This window comes from Sodiomyces alcalophilus, assembly GCF_042370955.1.
Source record: "Sodiomyces alcalophilus JCM 7366 unplaced genomic scaffold ACRALscaffold_2, whole genome shotgun sequence".
Classification (NCBI taxonomy): Eukaryota; Fungi; Ascomycota; class Sordariomycetes; order Glomerellales; family Plectosphaerellaceae; genus Sodiomyces; species Sodiomyces alcalophilus.
Window position 1 is genome coordinate 2,610,529 of NW_027263533.1, and position 23,573 is coordinate 2,634,101.

Sequence of the window (23,573 nt, forward strand, 5' to 3'; positions counted from 1 at the left end):
GCAGAGTTCACACGACGAGTGTTCCTGCTATGGATCTGTGAACCAATGTGGAAGAGCTAGTGGTAGGCTCTAACTACAGCGCGCTGCATGTCATGTAGTGTACAACGTACACTAGTGTACGTTGTAATGTGGTGCAGTGGTGATTACGACGATCAGACTCCAGACTTCGGATGACAGACACAGCGCAAGGACTGGGAGGCTAAGATTTGACGGATGCTGGCATGCCGGTTGCCACTGTGGGGGAGGCGCTCTGAGAGCCGCCCGTGCAACGCAGCCCAGGCCACATTGTACTTAGAGTCGAAAAGAGTGACCGACCGGGAAGCCGACGCAGCGCAGATACCAGAACCGTACAGATGATGATTCCCAGACGGATGATCAGATAATCTTGTCACAGAACAGCTAACCCGGCATGTGGTTCGGAAACCGGCAATTGGCAGTTGACAGAACTAGGACAGACATATTCAGCAACAACATCCAGGCAACTTATTATGTCCGAGAGGATTTTCATCGCTTACAACGTACAACGCATGTACAGCACAAAACATAATCAAGGGGCCTGTACACAGGGCGGGCGCCATGCTGTGGGTTCGCAGTTCGTTTCCTTGTCACAGCCATAGCTACAGGATCCATGGTACACTGTAACGTCGGGTTGCTCCTAGGCCGGGATAAGGGTATAATAGCTGTGTTAACACGACAGATGCGATTCAGAAACTCGTCACATTCGGTACCAGTCACTGCCATGTCTTTTTTTGTGTTCATCTTAGTGTTGGGTCTCTCAGGAACCCCCTCGCGGCGTTGTCGAGGGACCCAAATGGTTCGTCATACTACGTGGGTGGCACACTGGTACTGGCACTCTCGTTATGTACGTTGTATGTACATACGTTGTATGTAGGAGTCTTCTTTCGCCGCCTCGTTCGCGACGTGACTCCTGATGTCTTGCGCAGTCTTGCGTCGCCGCTCATTTAGGTAAGCATTGCTCTGGTTTGTGACAGAAGAGAAAGGACGGTGGCGATGTACATGACTAAAATGTGCAGACTGGACTGCCCAGGTAGGTAGTACGAATATTTCGTGATACTATTCGTGGCGCAAGACGTTGTACGTTGTACCTACAACGCACAACGTACAACGTATTACAACGCAGGTACAACGTACGTTGTACACTACGATGTACTCGAACGGTTAGACTGGACGCTTTGGTCACCTTATCCCAGAGCCTAACCGTTTCATATTTCATATCGGGTCGTACTTGTCCCAAAACAGCAAGTGGACCCCGCTCCCCGCCCCGTGCCGTGTTGTGAGGTCAAAACTTCATTCCTCCCTCGTCCACCTGTCCCGTCGTTCTGGCCCAGGCTGTCTTACTCCATCCGCCATCGCCCATCGTTCAATCTGGACGGACACGAAGTGAAGCTCAAGATGCCCAGTTCCCCTTTTTAATGCACCGTCTCCTCGTGAACACCTGAGACTTAGATGCCCTTACTGCCTTACGAGAAGTATTCTCATCCTCATCCTTTATACTCAGTCTCAGCCCGTCTTTCTAACAACGGTACCAATGAAGATTTCGCTAATGCCTCCAAGGTACGGATAGGTTTCTTACCTACATCGTCCCTCTGCTCCGTAAAACGAAATGATGTGAGGTCCTCGGCACGACGCCTGGTCGGTGGTTCATGCACATGCACCCTGGCTCCCGGCTAGCCGGCCTCCTTTCCACCGCCGACCCCAGACCCTCGCACGAAGAATTCTGAACCCCTGCCGGACCAGGGCTTTCACAAGGACGAGGGCCGGGACCACCACGCGGATGCAACCATGCACATCGACTGACTGGCCCAACCTGACAGAGAGCACGGGCCACAGGGCCCCCCCCCCAGGACCTATGTAATAACGCGAGCTCGTCAACCCCAAGGCCGTGGTCGTCGTTGTCGTCGCGTCGTCCCTGTCGTCTTTTTTCTCCATTTTTATTCTTGTCCCCCCTCCCAGAGTTTGGTTCGCCGGCTTTCGCATAATATTACATTTACATACACATACAACGTATACCATACTTACATATACCTTACCATCGAACCGCTGCGGCTCCTTGGTCGTGGTGCTTGGTACCTCTTTAATACCCCTAATATTCCCCCCCTTCCTTGATCTGCCCCTTACCTCTCCATCCCCGGACTTATTTTAAAACACCATCTATCTCTCACGTTTAGGCCCTTGGCCACGACCGAATGGCGCATATTATCAGCTGCATGGTCGAGTCAGACCTCGACACATCGAGCTCCAGCTGTGTTATAATGAAGCCACCATCTCCAGCTCCCTCCGTAGATTCGGTATGCACACAAAACCAGTGACGAGTGCTCCCTTTTACTACACCACCTCTGCACTTTCTTTCTGCGCTCGACCGTCACAGACTGCTCACCAAACTGCTCTTCTTTTTTGTACAGGTTTCTCCTCCCGCTGCGTCGGCTTGCGAGTCCAAGCCCTTCGTCTGGAGGATGCAGCAACCGGACGCCCGGAAATACCAACTTTTTCCCAGAGATAGGCAGACGCCATCTGCCCCGCCGAAAGGTCTCGATCCCGAGCAGGCCAAGGCATACGCACTCGGCCAGACGCAGAATGCCGACAAACCTGATCAAGGACGGTCTTCACCGAGCAATGGCCTGCGAATCCGCATCAAGGAGCACAATCTCGTCCGCCGCCGCAAGGTCAGCGTGCCCGAACTAGGGCCCATGACCACCGTTCAGGAAGTCGCCATGGATTCTCGTAAGCATATGTGCCCCTTTCCCCCTGGTATTCCCAGTTCCGCCTCGGGCTCAAGTCCCGGGAAGAACGGTAAAAAGACTTACCAGGTTCTATAGCCACGATTCCCGGTCGCCCCCCAATTCACGAGCGCTCCATCAGCGCCCCAAGCAATAGCTCGAGTCCGCCTTATCCGATTAACGCGAACGGTCAGACGGCTGTAACAAAAATCCCCAAGCAGCTGATGTCACCCAAGAGCCTCGCTCCTCTCATCATCCCGTCATCATCTACAGCCACAACCACGACCTCTTCTTCACAGCACAGCGCCATCCCCTGCCTTGCTCGTCAGCAGTCGCTCAACCGTCTCAGATCCGGCAGCACAACCAACGAATCAACTTGCCAACGATCAGCGCGCGTAGACGATTGGCGAAGTCCCTATACTCCCATGTCGAACTCCACCGCTTTAACAACGCCAATGTCTGCCGCCACGACGGGCACCACGATACCCTCAGCGACCATTCCCCCGACCGCCAGTATAACCACGCCCGTTTCGGCTCCCGTCGTGACATCTTCCAAGGTACCGTTATCTTGGGAAACCGGCACGTGCGCGATTCGTACCGGAACAGCGGCCGCAGACGATACAGCGAAGACCGATGCCGAATCCAACAAGCCTCCCCCAGGACACAGGAGAGGTCGATCCGAGTCGGGCAGCATCATGGAGAGGGGACGGCCAAGAAAGAGATCGAATGCGCATCGGAATGGATCGCTTGGCGGGGCCGAGGAGATGAAACGAACCAAGAGTATTGACCGAAAGGTGCACAAGGCCATTCCTACGGGGTACAGGGCCAGCGACGCGGCGAACAGGATGGCGAGTTCGGAGCTCGAAGCTTTACAAAAGCAGGCCTACAGCCAGGCTTCGAGGTTTGAGATTCTGAGGGCGGAGGATGTCGAAGCATTGTCACGGGTATGTTACTCCAGGTGGGAATGGGAAAGAAAAAGAAAAAGAAAAAGAAAAAGAAAAAGAAAAAGAAAAAGAAAAAGAAAAAGAAAAAGAAAAAGAAAAAGAAAAAGAAAAAGAAAAAGAAAAAGAAAAAGAAAAAAGAAGATGATGCCATCTGACTAGATCATTGTCGTGCTAACCCCGGCTGACAGGAACTGCGACAACTCGACGACCGGACCGAATATCTCCGCCGCACCTACAGCTCGTTGCGGGCTGGGCGCCGTAACCTGCATTCGCGCATCTGCCAGTATCTCCGCTCGCCCCGCGTGGCCAAGTTCAGTACCGACGCCATGTTGAGGCAGGAGGAATCGCTGGCCGACTTGGACGCGTCCATCGACGACTGGATGAACAAGCTGGAACAGGCGGAGCATCGGCGCTCGCTGGTCCGCCAGAAGCTCCTGGAGCACGTGGCTGCGGCGGTGACTCTCGCGACACCCGACACGGCGGCGGCGGCCAGCGAGTCCCTGCAGCAAGCGATGGGACTGCGCGCCCCGGCAATGGCGATGGCCGGCTTGGGGAACATCTCGACGCCGCCGCGGAGCCCGACCAAGACGTCGTGCGCATCCTCTCGCAACAATAGCAGCTCTCCCTCGCCACAACGCGCCGCCGCCACCGCCCACGTCCCGAGCACCATCTTCGAACAGCCCCTCGTGGAGGAGGCCGAGGCGGCGCGACGGCTCACTGACACGGAAAGCATCCGGATATACGCCGACAGCGACGTGTACGCGTTGCTGGCCGATGTCGAGGACGAGATTAGCAAGATGGGCGTCGCCGCGTCTCAACAGGAGACGAGGGAGGCGGAGGCCGCGGCCGTCGACGAGCAGAAGAAGAAGGTCTGTCGCGCACGAAGCCACGGGACGCTCCGAGACAGTGTGGACATACAGGAGGAGGAGATTTCATTCCTCTCCCCGCCGACCCCGTCGACTTCGGTCGGCCACCCGTCGCCGCCTAGGGGGGGCCGGGATTCTCCCACGGCCGAGCCTGTCTTTCTGACGAGCGCCGTCTTTAGGCCGTGAGAGCAGAGGTTGAGAGCGCGTCATCGCTACGCCTTGAGCGATGCCTTGCCGCCATTTTATTTTCCCCTTTTCTTTCTCCTTTCTTACTTTATTTTTCTTACTATTACGAAACGTCTTGACGACATAATGCATAACGGGCAACGTCCAACAGTCCCTATCAGTGCTGGTTAGTGCGACGAGCCATTTTGATACCTCTTCACGTCTCTCCTTCATAGGCATATATCTTCATATTTCATTGGGCATGGTGTTGTGCCTTTTCTTCTTTTTTTCTTTTACTCTTTCACAATGGGTCATTATTTTCGGCGTTATTCGTTTCAATTCCTTGTTTCTAGTTGAACGATGCAACCATCTTGGGTTTCTTTTCTTTTTCTTTTCCATTTCCCCGGTTCCTGGACCAGAAAACCATGCATGAGCAACAGGGAGCCCATGCTCCGAGTGTTTCATATGTTTCGGCCTCCCGAGGCCCGGGAACAAGTCGAAGTGTACCATCAAGAGGACTACGTCAGCGATGGTGCAGAAATAGGAAGCAATGACGCGGGAGAGAAACGCCCGAAAGACAAGCCGAGAGACAGGGAAAAAGCTCAGACGACGGGCCGGTGTCAAGTGATGGCCGGGATCCTGCGTACCGAGGAAACGAAACAAGAAACATGTTTAAACTCATTCCTCTTGATTCTGAATACTGTCCTTTCTCCCGTGAAGTCTGAAAAGACAGGACCATGAGCCTCAACCATTGCCATGCCCGTGTAGGAAGCTCGTTGGTCGTGGGCTGGCGGGCCAGAATACCGAAGCAACACGGATCATGACGATGAGTAAAGCACGACACTCAGCCAAGGTCATTAGGTGAATTCGCGCTGTGACTCCTAGCCATTATGAAAAGGAACGAAGGGACGGAAGAAGCAGTACGTGTAATGCAGATGGTGGTGGTGATGGTGTGGGTGGTAGTAGTGTACGTTGTAGGTGTACATACTGTAGGTACCTACAGAAGTACTACCGTCTCTGTGCATCCGTGCCTCCTCCTGACATCTTGGCACGTGTCTCAGATCTCTGTTCCAAACCCTGTCCCCTGCCCGTCCCCACAGTACGTACAGTCCAGTACAGTGCCAATGATACAGTGTACATTTTGTGCAAAGTACACAAACGTACCTAGGTAGCGTCCGCCCCTCCACCAGCAGACGATGCATTCACAATGTCCGACAAACGAGATGGCGGCGTCTTCTTGCTCTCACCTTGCAGGAAGCCCGGTTTCGCGTTTACTGATCCTTCCCTTGTCGTAGCTTGTAGGTTTCGATGCCACACCGGTGTGATTGGGTTACGAATCCTGCAGGATACACATAACACTGTGGCCAAGGACGTGGCAGAGAAGAAGCAACAGGTCGAGGCGAGCTGATGAACCTGTCCTTTGTCGTGAAGCAGAGGTGACAAGGCGAAGGGATCTGTATAGTATTCTACCCATTGCATAGTGCTCCTCGGGATAGCAATAGCAAGTAGAGAACTCCATCCAACATGCCATGCTTTGCCCTCCTCCCCCTTTATATTTTTCCAGCAATATTCAAAGATACTCCTCTTCCCCAGTATTCAACGCCTTCCCATGAGGAAAATATAGGAAAAAGACAGCCACCTCACTCGTGTCGTAAAAATGAGCAGTGTATAGATCGTAAGTGCATGTCCCTTGGGACGACGAGGGCAGTACAGGGAAGTAGATATGTGTATGAGACAGAGAGAGGGGGAGAGAGGGAGAGACTGTGTGTGTGTGTGTGTGCGTATGTGCGAACAGAAACCATACAGGTAAAGAAGACAGGAAAATGAATAGAACTGCAACAGAAATCACTGCGAGTCCCTGAACCCTTGGACATCCAGGAACAGTTCCTCTCCATGACGCCTCGGTGTAAGTTTCGGCTGCCATCCGGACCCCCGGTTCCCCTGCAGATTCTGAGCCGCCGAGCCGTCATGCTGCCCAGGCCCGAAGCCCGGTCGGGTGCCTTCCCGTCGCCACTGCCCGTTGTTGATGCCCGGTGCGGGATGGTGCAGCGCCAGCGCGGCGGCCCGTTCGCTCCCAACTCGTTTCGCGGCCAGCGAACTCGACGACGAGCCGGAGGACGAGGACACGGTCGACGACTGCGCCGAGTGGCCGGGTTGCAGACCAGATCCCGGCGGTGATACGCGCCAGTGGAATGCCTGTGGGGCGACGCGTTGCTGCTGTTGTTGCTGCTGTTGTTGCTGGTGCCATTGCCACTGCTGCTGTCGTTGTTGCTGCTGCGCCTGCTGCTGCGCCTGCTGCTGCGCCTGCTGCTGCTGCCACTGCTGCTGCCGTTGTTGCTGCGACGGCAATTTCCAGATATCTCCCTGCTGGGACCGGGCCCGTCCGGGCTGAAGGGGTTCCGGATAGGGCGAGATGGATGGAGACCGCGAGGGCGCCACCACGCGCATCGTAGGGGACCCCGTTTTGAATTGTGCCGGGTCAGGCCGTCGAGGGGGTGGCTGTCCCTGCTGCGGGAAGCGGGCGAGGTTCGAGTGGGCCTGTGCTGCTCTCGGCGCGGCCATCGCGTGTGGGTTCCTCGGCGGTCCGTATGATATGGCTGGCTGCACGACGGGAACTGGGTTGCCTTGTAGGCTGGCTCTATGAAGACGCCCGGCATTCCCGGGATGGGATGCTACGGGAACCCGACGGCCACCACCGGCGGCCGTGGCTGGTGATTCAACCACTGGCGAAAGATAGAAGTCGGGAGAAAACGGAAACTTTTTCCTCTCGCCCTCGCCCTCCTCGTCCCCACAAGACACGGCGGAGCTCGCCACGGTCGTCGCAGACTGGCGAGAGTGTCGCGAGGCCCGCATTGGAGTCATATCCGCCCATTCCCGACTAAGCGTCTTGGTACGGTGCTTACGGTGGCCGTGGTTGCTGTTGCCTTCCCGACAGCGAGGCGGCTCGGGGTGTGAGAAGCTCATGGCCGGAACGTTGCGCGATGCCGGCGCCGCATCATGATGGGCCGTTCGTTCGTCGCCGTGTGCAGGGTGGCGGCTGATGCCGGAGCCCCTTTTCGGCAGCACATTTTGGACGGGCATTGTCTGCGCCGCAGGGGGCAGGACAAGACCCTGGACAGGCTGCACGGGCTCCGAAACCGCCGCCTGTGTCTTTTCCCGCGCTTCTTTTTCCTGCATGCTCGCTTGCGTCTTCTCGGACAGGGGTGTAGGTGCCTTCAACTCGGCCGGCTCGCCCTGCTGGGGCTTGGAGGCGCGACGGCCGAGGATCCAGTTCCCATTCTTGTCGGCGATGTAATAAGTCGAGGCAGATACGGGATCCGAGGTCGGTGGCCACCAGACATTGGATGCCACCCGGGTGGAGACCGACGGTTGCGTGGTGCCGTCCTCCTCAAACTCCGTCATGGTGCTGTCCCGTGCCGCGTTCGTGCGCGTCCGACGCACCGCTGCGGGGCGCGCTATCGGAGGCGCAGGGCTGAGGTCGATCTTGGGGATCGTCAGGGTCAGAACCGGCCTCGGTGACGACCCCGTCGGTTTGGGGGGGAGGAGTTTGGATTGCCTCCTCTCGATAGGGGGGGTGATTGCGACGGGACTCGGTTCCGAGTGGCTTGGATGGGGCGAGTACACTGGCCCAACAACTTCAGGACGCAAGCTTTGGCGGTTATGAGCAGCAACGGGCTGCGGAGGGGTCCGGCTCCGTCCGCCTTGAATGATGGGAGGACTAATGTGGAAGATGTCGCCCAGAAAGCCTTCCTTGGACTTGGGGATTACCTCCCAAAAGTCGTCCGTCTCGTCGCTCGGAGGCGATGTATCCAAACTTCCAGACCCTTCTAAATGCTCCTTACGCTTCCTCCTAGCGACGAAGAAGATGATTAGAATGATCGCGACCCCCGCAGCAACACCGACGGAGACGCCGACGATCTGCGCCGTCCCAAAAGGCTCCGACGCTTCTTCCGATTCATCATCATCCTCGGGCCCAGGGGTCGGTGGGAGCAGGACCGCAGTCGTACTAGATGAACTCGGAAGACTCCACGTCGATGTAGGGGTTTCGAGACGACTCGAGGGTCGTTCCAGCGATCTCGTGGCCGTGATGAGCGTCGTCGTCGTCGGCGACGAAGACGGCAGTCCGACCGCCGATGAAGGGACGTCGGTAGGGGGTACCAGGACGACGTTCCCTTGTGTTCCTGTGCCCACCACAAATGTCGCCTTCAGGTCCGTGTGAGTCGGGCGAGCGGCACCGGGGCGATTATCGCACATGGAATACGCATTTTGAACGACGCTACCTGTACGTGATGGATCATGTCAGCCGTGGTTCCCGATCACGGACCCTGTCTGTCTCCTAGACCACGAACCATCTTGTTCATCCGGGTCACAAAACCCGACGAGTTTCGCCGCCTCGATGCACTGCAGCGCCCCTTCCCCTATAGTGAACCCTCCAGTGCCCCTCTCGCCGCACAGGCAGTCAAGTGACGCCGTAGGGCCACAAGAGTTGCCGACAAAGTTTGTGGCGATGAAGGAGGCGAAGCATTGTCTGGCGCACTGGGGAACGAGGCGAGTAACCTCGGTGGCGAGTACGAATGAAGCCGAGACGCCGTTGAAGTGGGCGACGTGGGAGAAGACGAGAGCCCAGAGTAGGATGGGAATGGCAAGCGGCGGCCTGACCGCCATTCTATGTAAGGGCATCTAGCACGGTCAGCACACTTGGAGGCTTAAGTTTGGATGTTCAACTGAGCTCAGTCAAGGGTCCCTCTCACCTGGATAAACGTCCCATCCTTCATACGTTAGATCGGGACGGAACGCAAGTCTTCAACCCGGTGCAGAAGACTCTTTCCGTAGTTGATTCCTTGATACTTTGCGCCTCTCGGTCTGGCCCGGTGGCCACTCAAGGACGAGGTGAGAATAAATGGATGAAGAATGGAAAGCCTAGCCAAATCAAGGGGGACACGAGCGAGATTATTTTGAGACGGCCAGCATCTCAGGTCCGGGATGGGAACATGCAGAGGAGGACGGTCGTCATGAAGTAAGAAGTCGGCCTTGATTATGAACAGATAAACGTACAGATGAGGTGAAGATGGAAGGCAGAAAATAGAAACGGAAAAGAAGAAGGATAAAGAATCAAGCGCCGCAGATACCGCGTCACTCCGAGAAGAGAAGAGCAGGAAAAAGAAGGTAAAGGACAAGACCATGCCAAAGGGAGCTGAGCAGGTCATGAAGAAGAAGAATCGAGTCGGAAGCATTGGAAACGCAGCAACGCGCAACGCTGCAGGCCCATCGAAGAAGCCGCCCGGGGCCGACCTTGCGAATCATCCTGCCAATCCCATGGGCCGCCATGCCGCCAGCAGGCCAACAAACCCACCGACTCCCAAGACATTCCAACTTGTGTGCAGCTCGCTACAGCATTGGGGGGCCGTCAAACAACGCGGTAGAGCGAACGGAACTGGTTCCAGCAGACTCCCTTTTCTTCCCGTGGCGGCTCGACGACAGAATGGGGACGAAACTCTCCAAGCGGGTGCCGGTTGGCTGAGAACGTCCCGTGGTGGTGACTGACCCGCTGGATTCCCGTCCAGATCTGGGATGGGATGCATTCTGGGGACCATCCAAGCAGCTCGTTCGTCCATTTGCAGGGTCAACTCCTACACCATCTGAAGAACCACGACGGGATTCTATTGGGCGGCCTGTCGGATGGATTGTCTCCATTCTCCATTCTCGACTCGAGCCGCTTTCCGTGCATGCATCTGGATGATGAAGTGGGCGGGAAAAAGGAAAAGGGTTGGATGTCGTTTGTCCATGTGCCCCAATTTAGACGCCGCTTAAGCGCGAACCAAAGCGTGGCGTCCCGTCAGCAATCTCTCGCTCTGATTGGTCCTCTGGTCAGCTGGATCACGTGCTGCCGATCGCCTAGGATTGTCCAATCATGTGACCTCGTTAGCCGAGCAGTCGGCGGTTGAGCCGTCACCCTTATTACTGATTGACACCCTGCGGATGAGATGCTCAGCACGTATAATAATAAGTTTACTGAAATGTTTAGTTTCTGCAGTGGCTAAAGTTCAACGTGTATACACATCCCATCGAAACATTAGGATCTGCTTAAGAATGCGCAGACCAACAATCCCGGTTCACGGTTGTCGAAGAATGGAACAACGGAATGGCACAGCGCAGCACGCGCGGGACATGAATGAAAAAATCACCTCAAATTGGCTTGCCAACAAGTTGGTATCTTGTGAATGTCTTCCCACACTCCCTTCCGTGGCATGTCACTCTCATCCCATCTCAGTAAACCCCGAATCAGTCGAATCTAGCCATTCCTTAGACGCAACATGATTAAGCCCCTCCCTCCCACTCGACGTTCGTCCATCGCCACAGCTGGACAGCTCCTCACAACCGCATGTACTAGTTGGCGGTAGATGAAGGGGCCGCAGCTGCGGGCGCGGCGCCGTTCCCGGTTGTCGCAGCCGCATCCGCATCCGTCGCACTCGGGGCAAACGTCGCCTTCGCCCGGTTGGACTTGATAACCTTCTGCACCGCCTCTTCTGCCGAATCCCAGTCGCTCGTGTCTAGTTGCACCAGGTCGATCTGGTATTGCTCGGCGATGGCCGATAGGGCATTGTAGCTCTTCTTGTCGGAGACGAAGCTGATGCTCACGCCGATGCGACCGAAACGACCAGTCCGGCCGATACGGTGGAGGTATGTTTCGGGATCGGGATCCGTGTCGCCGCGGCCCTTCATGGGAATATCGTAATTGATGACCATCGAGACACTGGAGACGTCGATACCGCGCGCCAGCACGTTGGTCGTGAGGAGGACCTTGGACCGCCCAGACCGGAAGTCTTCCAGCAGACGGTCTCGCTCGAGGCCGTCAAAGGCACCGTGAAGGGCCGCAACCCGGTGGCCGTCGGCTTCCATGCGTTTCTGAATTTCATTCGCACTTTCTCGAGTCTAATCGAACGCGTTTCTCGTCAGTTTTTTTTTTTTTTTTTTTTTTTTTTTTCCCTTGTCCGTCGCATAATCAAAATCCGACTAGCCAGGGAAAGCACGCACCTTGACAAAAATGACGGACGATCCAATGGTCATAAGGCCGTAAAGCTTGACGAGGGTTTCGTACTTTTCCGTTTCACTGTCGCAATCGATGTACATCTGGGAAATGCCGGCTACGGTGAGCTCAGTCTGCTTCAGTCGAATCTGATCAGCACCCGGGGCAAACTTCTCGGCAAACCCCATAACTTTGTCCGGGAAAGTGGCCGAGAAGAGCAGGATCTGGATGGATCGCGGTAAAGAGCTAAGGGAAAAGCATGGTCAGCACACTGAAACATACCCATCGGCTCGTGGTGACCTACTTCTTGACTCTGACACACTGATCACCGAGGCCCTGTTGGTCAAGCATATTGTCGGCTTCGTCAATAACGAGAACACGGAGCTGCGAGACGTCGAGCTGTCGTCGACGGGTGATATCCATGACGGTGCCGGGGGTTCCCACAATCACGTTGGCCCGGACAGGCGCACCGCGCTCGAGGGCGCCGGGGAGCGCCGCCGCGACGGTGAGGCCCTCGCAGAACTTTCCGATCTTATTGATGACGCCTTCGATCTGGCGGGCGAGCTCACGACTCGGGGCGAGGACAAGGGCCTGCGGCTGGTGGCTCTGGCTAAGGTCGATGCGCGCGAGGATGGTGACGACAAAGGCGGCCGTCTTTCCGGTTCCCGACTGCGACTGGGCGATCATGTGACGGGGAGGGTTCGCGAGCATGAGCGGGAGGGCTTTCTCCTGGATCTTGGAGGGCTTGTGGTAGTTTACGCTGAGAAGGCCCTTGTAGATGGGTTCGGGGCTGTTGAAGCCAGCGTCAGCAGAGTAACCAGAGGAGAGAACGGAATGAATAACATAGAGAAGAGTGAAAAAAAGCAAAAGCTCCAATAGTAGGCAGCGCAGAGGAACACAAGGCAACGCACAGGTTCATATCCGCAAAGGACTTGGCCGAGTACAGGATGCTGTCGGGGTTCTGCTGGAGGTCGCCAAGTTTCACTTCGACGTCATAGCTGTTGTCGACAAGCCCAGAGCCTCCCAGGTCCGGGACATTGCCATCGACTTGGGCCTCCGCTACACTGCTGGTGTTCTCGGTGCCCTCGGGGGGGGCGCTGACGCGGCTCGCAAGGTCGGACATGTTCGATACCTCGGATGGCTCGATGCGTCAAGAGGTGGTGGTGGTAGCTAGCTGGTCCCCAAGGGTCATGCAGTCAGGATTACAGTTGTTCTAGATTCGACGAAGGGGCGCGTCACAAGGCCACGCCGTAGTGCAACTAGCGATTGCTCGGAATAGCGTCAAAGGGGAGGTTGGGAGATCAGCATACTTGGCGGGAAAGCTATAAAATTGACCGTACTTTGATGGTCTGTGGTAATGCGAAAGAGAGTCGACTTGATCGCTGTCGACAGCAGCCGAGTTGAGATTTTTTGATGGAGAAGATTCGAGGGAGTATTCGTAGAGCTTAGGTATTGCTACTCCAGCCCAGCACTTAATTAGTGTTTCCACCCCAAAAGGCAGGCGGCAACTTGAGAAAAATAGTGGGGTAACCTCCTGAGATGGCGGGGCAGAAATGGGAAAGAGCGTCGATTACCTAAGTCACCTGGGCGAGCCGTACCTGCGGCGTACCTTTTAACCAATGTTGTTGTATTGATGGGTTCATGCGACCTTGCAAAGCAAAGGAAAGGCAATCTATTACGCGTCTCTAAAACCTGCAGGTACTTCCTGTCAATGCTCGTGTGAAGTACCCTACCTCCATAGGTACTTCGGGCCGTTCTGCGTGCTTGCTGCGGGGTGACCACCCTCCTCTCCTCGTTGCGACGGACAGTAAGAAAAAGGAGATTATTTATTATTATTATTATTTTAGTATTATTATTAGAAGCCACCCCGTTGGCAATTGCTACTTCCAGTATTATCCGCAACCCTACCAACTCTCTGCGTACGTGTCCATGTCTTTCAACACATACTTCACCACCCTTATCGCTACTATTTCTTTCTCGATTAGATCGTTGCGAACGCATATTCTTCTTTCATCTCGCCGAAGTCAACTTGTCACCACACACAAATCGACCACCCTTGCTCGAAACCCCAGCACGCCAATCGACTGGATGCCGAGATAAAACCAACGTGCTCTCGTGCGACCATGGCAGAAGTGGACGCTCTGCCCACTTTCGGCGCTGAACTCAAGGTACGCGAAACCTGACGATAATAAGCTGGCCCAAACACGCAGGACGGGGAAGATGTCTTGATAACCTGACACTCCAATCCCTTAGGATGGCTTCAAACCGGCAAGCGCCTGGGTCGGTCACGGCATCGCCTGGCTCGATGACATCCAACAGTTCTACCGCGAGCGAAGCGCCATCGAGAAGGAATACGCCGCCAAGCTCAACGCCCTCGCCAAGAAATACTTTGAGAAGAAGAACAAAAAGACGGCCACTCTCAGCGTCGGCGACACCCCGGCCATGACCCCCGGCTCGCTCGAGAGCGCCTCCCTGACCACCTGGACCGTACAGCTGACCACCCTCGAGTCCCGGTCGGAGCAGCACGACCGCTACGCCAACAACCTCGTCTCCCAGGTCGCCGAACCCCTCCGGTCCCTCGGTGCCCGCTTCGAGGAGCTCCGCAAGCGCCACGTCGACTACGCCGACAAGCTCGAGCGCGAGCGCGATGCCCAGTACGCCGACCTGCGCAAGGTCAAGGCGAAATACGACGCCGTCTGCCAGGACGTCGAGCACAGGCGCAAGAAGACCGAGTCCCACTACGACAAGGCCAAGGCCCAGAGCGCCTACCAGCAGCAGATCTACGACATGAACAACGTCAAGAACACCTACCTCATCGCCATCAACGTCACCAACAAGCAAAAGGAGCAATACTACCACGAGTACGTCCCCGAGGTCATGGACAGCCTGCAGGACCTCGCCGAGTTCCGCACCCTCAAGCTGAACGAGCTCTGGACGGCGGCCGCCCAGCTCGAGTCGGCCGTCATGCAGCAGAGCCACGCCATGATGGAGGGCCTCGTCCACGAGATTGCGCGCAACCTGCCCCACATGGACTCGATGATGTACATGCAGCACAACATCACCGACTGGCAGGAGCCCGCCGACAAGGCCTTCGAGCCCAGCCCCGTGTGGCACGACGACGACCGCATGGTGGTGGACGACGTGGCCACCATCTTTTTGCGCAACGTGCTCAGCAAGTCCAAGGCCCAGCTCGGCGACCTCCGCCGCGAGGTCGATAAGAGGAGGAGGGAGGTCGAGGGGGTCCGGCGCGTCAAGCAGCAGGTCCGTGCGGGCGTGGAGAAGAAGGACGAGGTGGCCGTGGTCACGCAGCTGTTCGCCCTCCAGGAGGAGCTGCACGCCGTCGACAAGAAGCGCGTGACGGCCGAGGTCGAGACGTCGACCATCACCTCGGTCGTCGGCGACGTGACGCTGGGCGCCAAGAACCACAACTTCAAGTCGCAGACCTTCAAGATCCCCACCAACTGCGACCTGTGCGGCGAGAGGATATGGGGCCTGTCGGCCAAGGGCTTCGACTGCCGCGACTGCGGCTACACGTGCCACAGCAAGTGCGAGATGAAGGTGCCGGCCGACTGCCCCGGGGAGCAGTCCAAGGAGGAGCGCAAGAAACTCAAGGCGGAGCGCCAGGAGGCGGCCAACGCCCTCCTCAAGGTGAACCCCGGCCCGCCGCGGGAGACGGCCGAGCTCCCCGACCTGAGTCGGTCCAACACGATGAACTCGCCGAGTTCCGGCTATGCGCATAGTGCGCGCCGGTCCGTGTCGGGCTCGGTATCCGGCCCCAGGACGCCGGCCGAGGAAGCCCCGTCGTCGTTGTCGGTTCCCGAGCCGACGAGCCCGCCAATCGCAGAGGCGCCAGGGTCCACGCCAGCGGCAACCGCGACGACGAGCGCACCTGCGCCCCGCAGAAACAGGATCATGGCACCGCCGCCAGCGGCCTACATAAGCGAGCTTCCGGGCAGTGTGCCCAACGGCTCATCTCAGGCCGAGAAGCTAAAGGGCAAGATGCTGTACGCTTTCGAGGCCACGAGCGATGGGGAACTTAGCGTTCCGGATGGACGCGATGTCGTTCAACTCGAGCCAGATGGTAGGAGACCCAACTTGCCTTTCGCTTTTGTTTGATCATTTGTTGTCTTTTCCCTTCCCTTCCCCTCTCCCTTTCCTTTTTTTCCCATTTTGTTTTTCATTTTGTCATTTTTCATTCTCTTCTCTTGATCCTGTTTCATCAACCCTTCCGGTACGTACCTTGACTGAGCTAACTCTGATGTACCACGTAGACGGTTCTGGCTGGGTCAAAGTTCGGGCAGGATACAAAGAGGGCCTCGTGCCGGCGGCGTACGTCGAATGGGAAGCACCGACTCCTTCGCCGGCCGCCATCACGGCGCAACACACCGGGGGTTCAGTGCGACCGGGGTCCACGTATAGCAATTCGGGATCGTCCATCGGAACGGCCGGGGCAGCGAAAAAGAAGGGCCCGGCGGTGGCACCGAAGCGCGGAGCCAAGAAACTCAAGTATGTTGAGGCGCTTTACCCGTACACAGCCCAGAGCGACCTGGAACACAGCATGGAGGAGGGCGAGCGGTTCGTGCTCGTCAAGGAGGATCCTGGCGACGGATGGGTCGAGGTAGAGAAGGGCGGGCAGACAGGAAGCGTGCCGGCGAGCTACGTCCAGGTTGTCTAGAAGACCTACACGACAGAGGAACAGCGAAGCATGACAACGAGGCAGGCGACGACTTGGAGGGACAGTGGTGGGGACCAGAAGCCGACGGCGCGGCATAGGCAGGACGAACCGAGGACCGAAGCCAGGACCGAAGTCAGGACGAGAGCCAAGACGAAACCGAGCAGTTCTGGGTCCTCAGGTTCCGCTCCGGCTACAGACCCAGCCAGGCGCGGGCTTGGGCGCACACCGCGGCAGTCCGAGACCGGCCGGATCGATGCGACGACGAGAGTCCATACGAGAACCGGGTCTGAGCCCGAGCCCAGGCGCGGCGAGAGGCCCAAGGTCACGAGCGTTCGGCTAGTCCAGAGGAATTCCAGCCTGCGAGAGCGGCGCAAGGCGAGGCAGGGGGTAGGCGGGTACCAGGCCCGGTGGTCCCATGGGCCGTCTACTACGTACGCGGGGCTGGAGGCCGGAAGACGTAGCCTCGGGTGAGGTTGGGAGTTGGCGGTGTAACGTGTAACATTCTTTCAGGGTCATTATATCTCTGCGTATCCGGCATTCACGTTCGAAGAGGTGGAAGTCGAACGACCCGCGTGTGGGAGGAGAGGGCTGGTTGACTGCGGGGCGGTGTCAGTTGAGGGTCTGTATTGCGACCTAAAGTCAACATGGCGGGCGGATTATGATCACGGATGTTTTGTTCCTTTTCTGCGAGACACACTCTGTTTTCACCTTGGCCTGGCGGTGCATTGTGCATTGATAGCTAGACGTGGTTACTTGCGGGTATCATCATTGCGATAGGAGTGTACAAGTACTTGGGTAGATAGCTGATCAAGTTGGACGTGAAACAAGAGCATGAGATGCAGGCCAATGGGAAGACACTTGTGCACCAAGAAGCGCCTTCCATGTCGATCAGCGTTGAATGCCGTTTGAATCCAGGTAAGGGGTAGAAATTGATACGGTTGATCGCTGTGTCTGTCGCAAACACGAAGTCACGTGCCGCAAAGCGGCGTGTTAGCGCTTCAGGGCAGGGGGGCCCCTGACGATCGAGATTTCATTTCCGGTTACCGACCGATGAAGATCGCCAAGAGGTGGGAGAAAGGCGGGAGAGAACAAGGATGGGCTGCCGAGCGTACGAATAGCGACTGACATACGAAGTAGTGGTACCTACTAACATTCGATCTGACATTTGCATTCTGATTCATTTCTCTCTTTTTTGTCTAAAATAAAAAATAAAGTACAAAGGAAGAGATAAATATAGACATTGATTATTCATGGATTACCTGGGAAGTTCCGAGGTCGGAGAAGAGGTCGATCAATGGACAAGACTGGTGGAAAACTCGTGTTACGCGTCCTGGGAAACGGTTACGTCATAGTTGGAGCATCTCGTAACTGACAACGAAGGGATGTGCGTGGGGCCAAGATACGAGAGACGTCAGGTCAGGTCTCTTCAATGTGTTTTTAGGAGCAGGACAATTCACCGGAGTCATGTCCTATGTACATTGCAGTTGGCCAGGTACCAATTTTCCATGGTCTGAACTATCGGCTGGAATGGGTCGGGTACCTGATGAAGAGCGTCATGACTCGATGTCCCAGGCTGAATGAAGCGGCTTTGGTTGGTTCCCACAATGCATGGAAACAACGTCCGGCAATGGGCTCCTGAAGCAGGTTTGGGTTCTTCCAACGGAGCCAGTCATAACGCATAATTGTTGAGAAGGCTGATCGAAAAGGAATCGCAGAAGCTGTAAGTGGTGACTTGTTGTTCCACTTCCATGTAACGGGACAAACAGACATCCCGAAACACCAGAGGCCAAACAGTTGCGTGTTCCTCCTGTCGTATATGTACCCATCTCGTAGTGAACATACAGCGTACGAATAGGTACCGGGTAGAGACCGTTCCCTAGTTCCTAGTCCTGTGGCTGTGACGGAGGCTAGCCCCAGTTGTGAATCGGCCTTTGAACCTTAATGTAGATCATTCCTTCCCTGTTGGACACACCTGGGCCCACGTTGCGTGTGTGCCCCCGTCTCTCCCTTTTTCTAGCTTCTACATCCTCCCTTTCCTCCTTCTCCCTCTCCCTCCGCTGTTCTCCTTTCCTCCCGTCTACTCTCACCAACTCGCTCGCTCTTGTTAGTTTGGTCAGTTGGACTCTCGTGCTTGACCAACTTGCGGATAATAGGAGACTGGCCCCTCTCCCCACTCGCTCCCGCCGATTTATTCCCTCGTTTTTTTCGTCTTAAACGCGCAAAACTGACTCGGCCACCTCTCGCTACACCCCGTCAGTAATCTCCATACCGAGTCTTCGATTTCTTCAGGCCAGTTTCTTCTGCGTCTCTCTTCGCCCATCGACGAAGCTCTAGCCTTTCTGCATATCATTCTCCTCCCTTTTCTTTACGGAGAACATAAAATTAGACATCATGCGGTCATCTACTCTCCTCACGGCTCTCGCCGGCTTGGGTCTCGTCTCTGCTGCCACCGAGAAGGTGTCTCGCACCAAGCGCGATAGACCCAACAGGACACGCTCTCTTCCCGCCATCTCTGTCTCTGGCAATGGTACGACATGACTCCTGACTCCAGCCCAGCCCAAGGATCATCCGACTTCTTTTCGATCCGTGGCCCCTCCTGTGCTAACATGCTAACCTACCATTCCCAGCCTTTTGGAAGGACGGCGAACGCTTCTATGTCCGTGGTATCGACTACCAGCCTGGCGGCTCCGCCAAAAACACGGACCCCCTTGCCGATCCGGAAATTTGCGCCCGCGATATCGAGCGCTTCGAACGCCTCGGCGTCAACGCCATCCGAGTCTACTCTCTCGAGAACGACCCCGATGTAGACCACGACGAATGTATGGACATGCTCGCCGAAGCCGGCATCTATCTCATGGCCGATGTCAACAGCCCCGAGTACTCCATCAACCGTGCGGATCCAAAGACCTCGTACAATGCCGCCTACCTCCAGTCCGTCTTTGCCACCGTGGACAAGTTTGCCAAGTACGACAACACCATGCTCTTCTTTTCCGGCAACGAGGTCATCGACGACGTCAACAACACCAATACGGCCCCTTATGTCAAGGCCACCACCCGCGACATCAAGAACTACATGCGCGCTCATGGCCTGCGCATGATCCCCGTCGGCTACTCTGCCGCCGATGTCGCCAGCAACCGCATGCAGACCGCCCAATACTTCAACTGCGGCTCCGATGATGCCCGCAGCGACTTCTTTGCCTTTAACGACTACGCCTGGTGCAACACCGACTTTCAGACCGCCGGCTGGGGCGAGAAGGTTCGGAACTTCTCCGATTACGGCATCCCCATTTTGTGAGTCCTTTCGACCGCTGCTTTGTTTGAATGCTCGGCTCAAGCTAATGTCGTCTCTTTTTGTCCAGCCTATCCGAGTACGGCTGCAACACCAATGGCGAGCGCAAGTTTGGCGAGCTCGAGTCGCTCATGCATCCGAACATGACCTCTGTCTACTCGGGAGGCATGATGTACGAGTACTCTCTCGAGGATAGCGAATATGGCATTGTCAGCATCGACGGCAAGAACGTGAAGGAGTCCCCCGAATTCGACAACTTTGCGAGCGCCCTGAGCCGCTGGCCCGCCCCCACCGGCGATGGTGGCTACGCCCATACCACCACCCATGCTGTCTCTTGCCCGACCCGCGACTCGCAGTGGGAGGCCGACCCCAGCGTTCTTCCTGTCATGCCGAAAGAGGCCGAGAAGGTGTGTTACTAACCCCCTCCATTCCCCCGTCACAACATGTGTTACCAGTGCTAAACCGCCCCCCATCAGTACATGGATGACGGCGCCGGCGACGGTCCTGGCTTGAATGGCCCCGGGTCCCAGCAAGCCGGTGACAGCGGCACTTCCACCGACAGCACCACGAGTGGGTCACCCTCTCCCGAGTCCGGGGACGACGACGACAATGCCGCTGGCGGTCTCGTCCCGGAGAAGGGCCTTCTGCTTGTCACTGGCTTGGTTGTCATCTCCACCTTTGTTGGAACCCTCCTCCTCTAACGAACCAAAATATGTTTTCTTTCCCGTTGGTTCCCTTGTTCTGTTTCGATTGGGGTCAGTGGGGTAATTTGGGGTGTTCATTCGGTAGCTGCCGGCTGGATATGCACGGAAGAGAGGATGCATGGCAAGGGGAAAGATGCGGATTCGAATAGACTCATGTGCCTTTGTTTCATTAGGAAGCCCCGTTGCAGGAACATACCAATATCAAGATGATTATCGCCTTTCAAGCACGGTCAGTCAATGCGCCTTGATATCAGGGGTAGAGTAGAGTTGATATGGTTCTGTGTCCACTACCCCACGGCAGTATCATTCTGTTACCAACAGTTGTCAAGGTGACCCAAATAGCGTCAGATATTCCTCTCAGGAAAAGACCGTAATTGAGAGGACTTTCTCAACGGCCACCACCAATTCTGTTGCCCAATTCCGTGAATGCCTTGTCGTGACGTTGGCGTTGGGGATTGTGGGGTAATAGTGTACGTACAAGTACTTCGTACTTAATACACGTGTATCTCTCGGCGATCACATGCCTCGGGAGTCGGATTACACTCGGTCGTCTCGGCGCCATCATCTCGTCTCGATTGTCAAACGGCTGTGAGGAACATTGCCAAATCATCCAAAATATCCAAAGCATCAGTCCTCACTACCATCTTGTCGCTCGGTTTCAACCGTCGGACTTTCGAAACATAGCGCCAGTCATTGGACACAACACACGCCTACAATGGGGATCCAAGGCTACGACACGTTCAAGCATTTCCTCGTCTCCGCCCCGTCCGAATATGTAGCCCACGTCGAGATCAACCGCCCGGAAAAGCTCAACGCCTTCTCCCCGCCCGTATGGCTGGAGTTCGGCCGCCTCTTCGCCCAGCTCAGCCGCGACCCCGACGTCCGCGCCGTCGTCTTGTCGGGCGCCGGTCCCCGCGCCTTCACCGCAGGACTCGACGTACAGGCCGCCTCGGCCAAGGACGGGCTCCTGGCTGACGTCTTCAACGCCGACGGGGGAGGCGGCAGGGACCCCGCCCGCCATGCCGCCGCGCTGAGACGGCACATTGTGGATTTCCAAGACAGCATTGGCGCGGTGGAAAAATGCGAGAAGCGTACGTCGGTCCGGTCACTTCCTGAGGTAACGAGGTGCAAGGTCACATGAGCCACCGCAAACTGACGAGAAGAAAACGTGGCGATTCCGAAATAACAGCTGTCATTTGCGTCATGCATGGAGTGTCTCTGGGTCTTGCCATTGACATTGCCGCCTGTGCGGACGTGCGCATCTGCACGCGCGATGTCCGCCTGGCGGTCAAGGAGGTCGATATCGGGATTCCCGCCGACATTGGCAGCCTGGCTCGCCTGCCGCGCATCGTGGGCAACATGTCCTGGGTCAAGGACGTGTGCCTGACGGCGCGGGATTTCTCGGGCGACGAGGCCCTCGCCGTGGGCTTCGTGAGCCAAGTCCACAAGGACAAGGCGGCCGCGGTCGAAGCCGCGCTGCAACTGGCAACCTTTATCGCTTCCAAGAGTCCTGTGGCCGTGCAAGGCACCAAGGAGTTGTTGAACCACGCCAGAGACCATTCCGTCGCCGAGAGTGAGTAGGAGAACCCATCTCCATCCGCAACCCCCCTCCCCCCCGTTTCTTCTCCTCTAGTCACCGGCACTCGGACCAAGGGCACGAGAATGTGCTAATATTGTTGGGCTAGACTTGCGATACACAACCGTGTGGAACTCGTCCGCCGTGCAGTCGAACGACCTCAAGGCGGCTTTACTGTCTGGTCTGCAAAAAACCAAGCCGCGATTCGAGAAGCTCTAGTGGAGAGGCGGTCTTACACATCCAACGAGATTGTCGAGTAACGGTGCAAAACACCTCTTTTTTCCCCCTCTTCCGAGCGTCTACAAGCACGTCGCCCCGACCTCTTTTTTTCCACCTAGCATAGAATCAGGGCTATCATGATTCGATATTTATAGTCGGCGGGACGGTCGATGATGAGGCGGGTTAGATAGATTGTGCGTTGGAATGCTGATTAACTTGGGCTGTGATGATATTGGGAGCCGTGACGTCGCAAACGCCAGCCTAGCGATGGCTCTTTAAAGTATACAGACGAGTGTCCGTCTCGGAAACGGCGATAAGCGGGAGCGGCGGGAGGCAGTACTCGATGACAAGGGACGTTGGATAGCTTTTGGTTTTCGTATCTGTTTGACGTGGGGTGTGCAAGTCTTCTATTCGGAGCCAGACTCGTCGACAGGCTGCTGTGTCTCCTTAAGTCGCTACAAGTAAAAAGATAAGAGAAAGTCAGCAATCGCTCATATCGTTGACCGACGATGAAGAAGAAGGATGGGGCATGGGAAGCCATCTGGGTGCGCCATACGTCCTCGAGCTTCCGCTTCAGCTCGGCCAACATGTTCTCTTTGACTACAACGCGCTGTTCATCGAGGTCTTCAATGATGAAGTCGTGATTGGCCGAGTCTATGTTCACGATAATGGACTTGATTGACGGATCGCATTCGATCAGGACTCCTGAGGGGCGGTTAGTCGGAAGATGGCCACTCGGCGGTGAAAGAGCAGCGCGGACGGACCTCGAATGGCGCGTACCATGGTCGAGTGTGGGTGCAAGCAAGTTGGTGAACAGGACACAACAGGTAACGCGTAAAATCCTGAGCCGAGTAGCGAGGGTTCAAAGGTGAGGTGAGTCGTCGGTATCGTACGGAGGTGAGGTATGGGTTAGGTAATGGAGAATGAACTACCCTACCTATTAGAGATTGGTGCTTTGAAAAGTGTCTGCTTAGTAAGGCTCTTAGTTCCGCCTTCTTCGGTTCCGAACTTCCGTACTTGGTTGTGGGGATAGTGGGGTCACCGGGGAAGGCACCGCCCACCGAAACGTCTGAAGTTCCCTTTGCCGGACTCGATGACGTCCTCAGCCTACGAAGTACGAATACGTACAGCAGCAGGTACTACACTCTCGCGCCTTCCTTCTTTGATGAGGGCGGAGGGAAAGGGCACAAGAATAACAAGAATAAGGTACTCCGTAAGAGATGGGAAATACACGTGCCGGTACCCCCGGATAAGGGAAATATAGATGTATCAGCAGGTCAACGCCAAAGAAAGAAGGCTGTTCTCTTTTTGTTCTTCTCTTTCTTGGCCTCTCCGCTCTGATTCATAATTCTTAATAACCCTTCGGAGGG

The 23,573-nt window shown here is 56.1% G+C and overlaps 7 protein-coding genes across 7 annotated transcripts; 4 read left to right on the plus strand and 3 right to left on the minus strand.

Moving 5' to 3' along the window:
* Positions 1-2,273: 2,273 nt before the first annotated feature.
* On the plus strand, positions 2,274-4,734 carry ACRALDRAFT_2025732 (uncharacterized protein; the record flags this gene model as incomplete). The annotated part of the gene is made up of 4 exons (XM_071020341.1): positions 2,274-2,309; positions 2,424-2,742; positions 2,838-3,682; positions 3,871-4,734. The coding sequence occupies 4 exons, from the start codon at positions 2,274-2,276 to the stop codon at positions 4,732-4,734; spliced, it is 2,064 nt and encodes a 687-aa protein (XP_070877092.1).
* A 1,824-nt stretch (positions 4,735-6,558) lies between these two features.
* On the minus strand, positions 6,559-7,956 carry ACRALDRAFT_1061313 (uncharacterized protein; the record flags this gene model as incomplete). Its single annotated transcript, XM_071016402.1, has 1 exon — positions 6,559-7,956. A coding segment is annotated over one exon (1,398 nt), but the record flags the coding sequence as incomplete, so codon positions are not given.
* A 2,864-nt stretch (positions 7,957-10,820) lies between these two features.
* On the minus strand, positions 10,821-13,168 carry ACRALDRAFT_1080056 (uncharacterized protein). Its single transcript, XM_071018976.1, has 5 exons — positions 13,051-13,168; positions 12,652-12,914; positions 12,045-12,530; positions 11,749-11,986; positions 10,821-11,646 (listed from the first exon to the last, which is right to left on the minus strand). Exons 2-5 carry the CDS (start codon positions 12,861-12,863, stop codon positions 11,101-11,103), a joined length of 1,482 nt encoding a protein of 493 aa, XP_070877094.1. The 5' UTR covers positions 12,864-12,914; positions 13,051-13,168; the 3' UTR covers positions 10,821-11,100.
* Positions 13,169-13,863: 695 nt separating this feature from the next.
* ACRALDRAFT_2097339 (uncharacterized protein) lies at positions 13,864-16,415 on the plus strand (the record flags this gene model as incomplete). The annotated part of the gene is made up of 3 exons (XM_071022833.1): positions 13,864-13,908; positions 13,994-15,821; positions 16,012-16,415. 3 exons carry the CDS (start codon positions 13,864-13,866, stop codon positions 16,413-16,415), a joined length of 2,277 nt encoding a protein of 758 aa, XP_070877095.1.
* Positions 16,416-18,911: 2,496 nt separating this feature from the next.
* ACRALDRAFT_2077842 (glycoside hydrolase family 72 protein) lies at positions 18,912-20,405 on the plus strand (the record flags this gene model as incomplete). Its single annotated transcript, XM_071022320.1, has 4 exons — positions 18,912-18,942; positions 19,043-19,706; positions 19,775-20,111; positions 20,181-20,405. Coding segments are annotated over 4 exons (1,257 nt in total), but the record flags the coding sequence as incomplete, so codon positions are not given.
* A 718-nt stretch (positions 20,406-21,123) lies between these two features.
* On the plus strand, positions 21,124-22,203 carry ACRALDRAFT_1028360 (uncharacterized protein; the record flags this gene model as incomplete). Its single annotated transcript, XM_071014844.1, has 3 exons — positions 21,124-21,499; positions 21,598-21,981; positions 22,094-22,203. 3 exons carry the CDS (start codon positions 21,124-21,126, stop codon positions 22,201-22,203), a joined length of 870 nt encoding a protein of 289 aa, XP_070877097.1.
* A 407-nt stretch (positions 22,204-22,610) lies between these two features.
* ACRALDRAFT_2100128 (uncharacterized protein) lies at positions 22,611-22,909 on the minus strand (the record flags this gene model as incomplete). The annotated part of the gene is made up of 2 exons (XM_071022997.1): positions 22,611-22,658; positions 22,760-22,909. Coding segments are annotated over 2 exons (198 nt in total), but the record flags the coding sequence as incomplete, so codon positions are not given.
* Between the last annotated feature and the right edge of the window lie 664 nt (positions 22,910-23,573).

Bases quoted from the DNA above. Each gene is read 5' to 3' on its own strand.
- ACRALDRAFT_1080056 (XM_071018976.1), bottom strand. From the start codon at position 12,863: ATGTCCGACCTTGCGAGCCGCGTCAGCGCCCCCCCCGAGGGCACCGAG. The intron at 12,531-12,651 runs GTGCGTTGCCTT...TGGCTTCAACAG, and splicing joins TCCTTTGCGGATATGAACCT to CCCCGAACCCATCTACAAGG. The intron at 11,987-12,044 runs GTAGGTCACCAC...CTTTTCCCTTAG, and splicing joins CAGTGTGTCAGAGTCAAGAA to CTCTTTACCGCGATCCATCC.